The sequence below is a fragment of the Mandrillus leucophaeus genome, unplaced genomic scaffold (assembly GCF_000951045.1).
Source record: "Mandrillus leucophaeus isolate KB7577 unplaced genomic scaffold, Mleu.le_1.0 Scaffold262, whole genome shotgun sequence".
Classification (NCBI taxonomy): domain Eukaryota; kingdom Metazoa; phylum Chordata; class Mammalia; order Primates; family Cercopithecidae; genus Mandrillus; species Mandrillus leucophaeus.
In genome coordinates this window covers 1867241-1871250 of record NW_012102721.1, presented here as the reverse complement: position 1 = coordinate 1871250, position 4010 = coordinate 1867241, and the positions used below count along the sequence as shown (strand labels likewise).

The following is a 4010-nucleotide window of genomic DNA, read 5'->3' as shown; positions in this document are numbered from 1 at the left end:
CGGCCACTGCACTCCAGCCTGGGCGACAGAGCGAGACTCCGTCTCAAAAAAAAAATAATAAAAATAAAAATAATAAATAAATAAGAAAACAAAATACGTGTTGAAGGATGTGGAGCAACTGGAACCCTTCTGCATTGCTGGTGGGAATGTCGAATGGTGTGGCTGCTATGGAAAACAGCATGGTGGTTTCTCAAAAACATTCAACGTAGAATTACCATAGATCCAGGAATTAGATCCAGGAATTCCACTTCTGGGTATATGTCCAGAAAAACTGAAAGCAGAGACTCAAAGAGGTATCTGTAAACATTTTAGTATTATCTACAATAGTCAAAAGGTAGAAACAACCCAAGTGTCCATAGACAGATGGATGAATAAACAAAATGTGGCCTATACATATAATGGGATACTATTCAGCCTTAAAAGGGAAGGAAATCCCGACTCATGCTACAACATGGATGAACCTTAAGGATATTATGCTGAGTGAAAAGCAGCCAGTCACAAAAGGAAAAATACTGTCTGATTCCACTTATATGACAGAGGTCCCAAGAGTAGTCAAATTCACAGAGACAGAAAGTACAATGGAGGTTGCCAGGGAGAGGCAGGAATGGAGAGTTGTTTAACGGGTGCGAGAGTTTCAGTCAGAGGAGATAAAAAGGTTGTGATATGGGGCCGGGCATGGTGGCACATGCCTGTAATACTAGCACTTTGGGAGGCCAAGGAGGGCAGATGACTTGAGGTCAGGAGTTTGAGACTAGCCTGGGCAACATAGTGAGACCCCATCTCTACTAAAAATACAAAAATTAGCCAGGCATGGTGGCAGGTGCCTGTAATCACAGCTACTTGGGAGGCTGAGGCAGGAGAATCGCTTGAACCTGGAAGGCGGAGGCTGCAGTGAGCCAAGATCAGGCCACTGCACTCCAGCATAGGCAACAGACTGAGACTCTGTTCCAAAAAAGAAAAAAGAAAAAGTTCTGGGAGCGGGGCCAGGTGCAGTGGTTCACACCTGTAATCCCAGCACTTTGGGAGGCGAAGGTGGGCGGATGGCTTGAGGTCTGGAGTTTGAGACCAGCCTGGCCAACATGGCAAAGCTCTGTCTCTACAAAAAATACAAAAAAATAGCTGGGCATGGTGGTGCATGCCTGTGGTCCCAGCTACTTGGGAGGCTGAGGTGGGAGGATCCCTTGAATCTGAGAGGCAGAGGTTGCAATGAGCTGAGATTGTGCCACTGCACAGAGCCAGACCCTGTCTTAAAAAAATAGTAATAAAGTTCTGGGATAACGGTTGCACAAAAATGTGAATGTACTTAATGCCACTGAACTGTACACCTAAAAATGATAAAGATGATAAATTTCATATTATGTAGATTTTACAATTAAAAATAAGAAGATGAGCATGGGCCAGCTCATCAGGAGTCTTTTATGCAATGCTAAGGACCTGAGACATCATCTTAAAAAGACTGGATAGCATCAGGAAAGATTCTGAAGGAGACTCAGGGGTTAAAAGAGAATTCCCTGTGTCTCCAGGACAATGCAGACAGTAGGACAACGGAGAGAGTAAGAATAGAGTTTTGCACAAAACAGACACTCAGTGAATACTGGTGGAATAAAATATACTCTACTATTACCAATGTATCTTAGGAGAGAAAAGCAAGAACTGTTTTCCAAGACAATGCTACAACGCATGCGCCCAATCTTTGAGGTCTCCGTCTGTGCCCAACAGCTCCTCATTCCTGCTGTGGGCATACAGAGGGCGCTCATTCCCGGGGACAGTTCCCAAAGTACCCCCACCTCCCATGACCACACCCCACCACGCCCTGTTCAATTTGCCACCAAATCCCTATCCCTATCCCTGCTCCAACAGGCAATCAAATCTCCACCTCCAGTCACTAGGGGGATGACTTAGCGCCACTACTAAATTCTCTGAGCCAGACTCCTCCGGGAGGTAAAGGAGGATGGGATAATACTCGCCTCTCCCAGCAGCCGTAACAGGGAGGTAATGTACTCACTACCTGGCAGAAAGAGTGCTCCCCAAGCTGGTTGCTCCCTTGGATATTGAAGGCATCACGCTGTACTGAGATTCTCTCTGCACCTGTCTCCCACCCTACCCATCCCAAGAATGTGGGCTCCTGGACGCTAGGATCCATCTCTCCGGGACCTGGAACAGCTGACTTCGCCCGCCAGGCCTCTGGGAAAACCCTGGGTGAGGGCTGCTCAAATGCCTCTAGGGACCAGGACTAACGGAAACGGGTGAGGCTGGCAGCGGGGCACCAGGAACTCCCAATGTGAGGTTCGCCGCCGCCACCCACAGCGAGAAGATTCCTGCCCCGTGAAAGCGTGGCCCAGGGTTGCCGGATGTTTCTCCCCGCACCACCCTAGAACCCAGAAAGTCTGATTCTGGGGTAAAGCGTCGCACCTTTTAGACGCTACCAACTATCTCAAAAAAGCTTACAGACCAACCAAGACGCTACTACGGGCTGAATCTGGCCTTCAGTCGCCCAGTTGAGACCCCTGTACCTACTCCCAGACCCGCCAGGGGACTGAGGTGGCATCCCCACCGGCCCTTGGGAGGCCAGGCAGCCACTTACGAAGGATGAGAAGGACGGGAGGAGGATCCTAAGAACATTGCACCCAAACACGAAGCTGAGCACCAGCAACCACGCCCAGTGGTCGGCCGCGGCTGAGCTCATCCCGGATACTCCTGACTGTGCTGGGTCCGCTACGGCAGCTCCATGGGGACGACGCCAGCAGAGGCGACTGCGCCTGCGCGGGTGAAGCCCAGCGCGCCTGCGCACTGCGTCGCCCTCGCAGGAGGCGGGGCCGTTTTTACCACCCGCTCCAGTTGGAGCGGTTATGTTCCAGGTTCCTCCTGGGCCTTCGGGGATTCCGTAGCCTTCTCGCACCCGCCCCCACTCCTACTGAACCAGTTTTTCTGACGTCCGTGTTTCTTTTTCTCCTTCTTTTTAAAATTGAAAACCTTATAGTACCAAACTCTGGTTTCAAGTGCTAACGACTCCCTGCTTTTGTCATAATTAGTACTTTCTTTAACTTTTAATTCTAGATAAGTTTAAGGTAAACTCTTCCATAAATAAAAAACTACCGTAATTATAGTAGCACGTAGCTGTCGTGTTCCAAGCAGTTATGTAGAAAATGCCTTACGTTTTCGTTCCAGAACTAAACACTGTAGTAAGTCTAACCAATTTACACAATTGCATACCTGTAAAAATAAGTTTATTAGACTGCACTGTTCACAATCATTAGTAATAGTTAATAAAGTAACCTGAATCTAGGTGAAGATCAGGTTTTGCCGCAAAAGAATCCCAAATCAAATGTATGCATAGTGGGCAGGGCGCGGTGGCTCACGCCAGTAATCCCAGCACTTTGGGAGGCCGAGGCGGGCGGGTCACGAGGTCAAGAGATCGAAACCAGCCTGACCAACATGGTGAAACCCCGTCTCTATGATACAAAAATTAGCTGGGCGTGGTGGCGCGCGCCTGTAGTCCCAGCTACTCGGAAGGCTGAGGCAGGAGAATCGCTTGAACCCGGGAGGCGGAGGTTGCAGTGAGCCAAGATCTTGTCACTAGCACTCCAGCTCCGGCGACAGAGCGGGACTCCGTCTCAAAAAAAAAAAAAGAAAAGGTATGCATAGTGGATAAAACAAGACATGTTCAGCTGTCTCTTCTGCCATGCTGCCATGGCTGGTTTCTGAGGACTAATTCCTAATCAAAATGATGCAAGATTGCGGGTACACTGGCTCATGCCTGTAATCCCAGCACTTTGGGAGATCCAAGCAAGGTGATCACGGGCCCAGGAGTTTGAAACCAGTCTAGGTAACATAGTGCGACCCCATCTTTACAGTAAAATATAATTAGCCGGGCATTGTGGCACGTGCCTGTGGCCCCAGCTATTAGGGAGGCTGAGATGAGAGGATCGCCTGAGCCCAGGAGGTCGAGGCTGCAGTGAGCTGTGATCACACCACTGTGCTCCAGCCTGGGCGACAGAGTACAACTCTGG

The 4010-nt window shown here is 49.3% G+C and overlaps 1 protein-coding gene across 3 annotated transcripts in view; it reads right to left on the bottom strand.

Moving 5' to 3' along the window:
* WRB (tryptophan rich basic protein) overlaps positions 1-2797 on the bottom strand; it is a 16855-nt gene extending 14058 nt beyond the window's left edge. Inside the window, exon 1 of one of the 3 annotated variants that reach the window (XM_011984169.1) lies at positions 2585-2797. In XM_011984169.1, coding sequence (XP_011839559.1) covers positions 2585-2686 — 102 coding nt within the window. In that variant the 5' untranslated portion in view covers positions 2687-2797. The other 2 variants (XM_011984172.1, XM_011984173.1) reach the window with 2 other exon arrangements.
* Positions 2798-4010: the final 1213 nt, after the last annotated feature.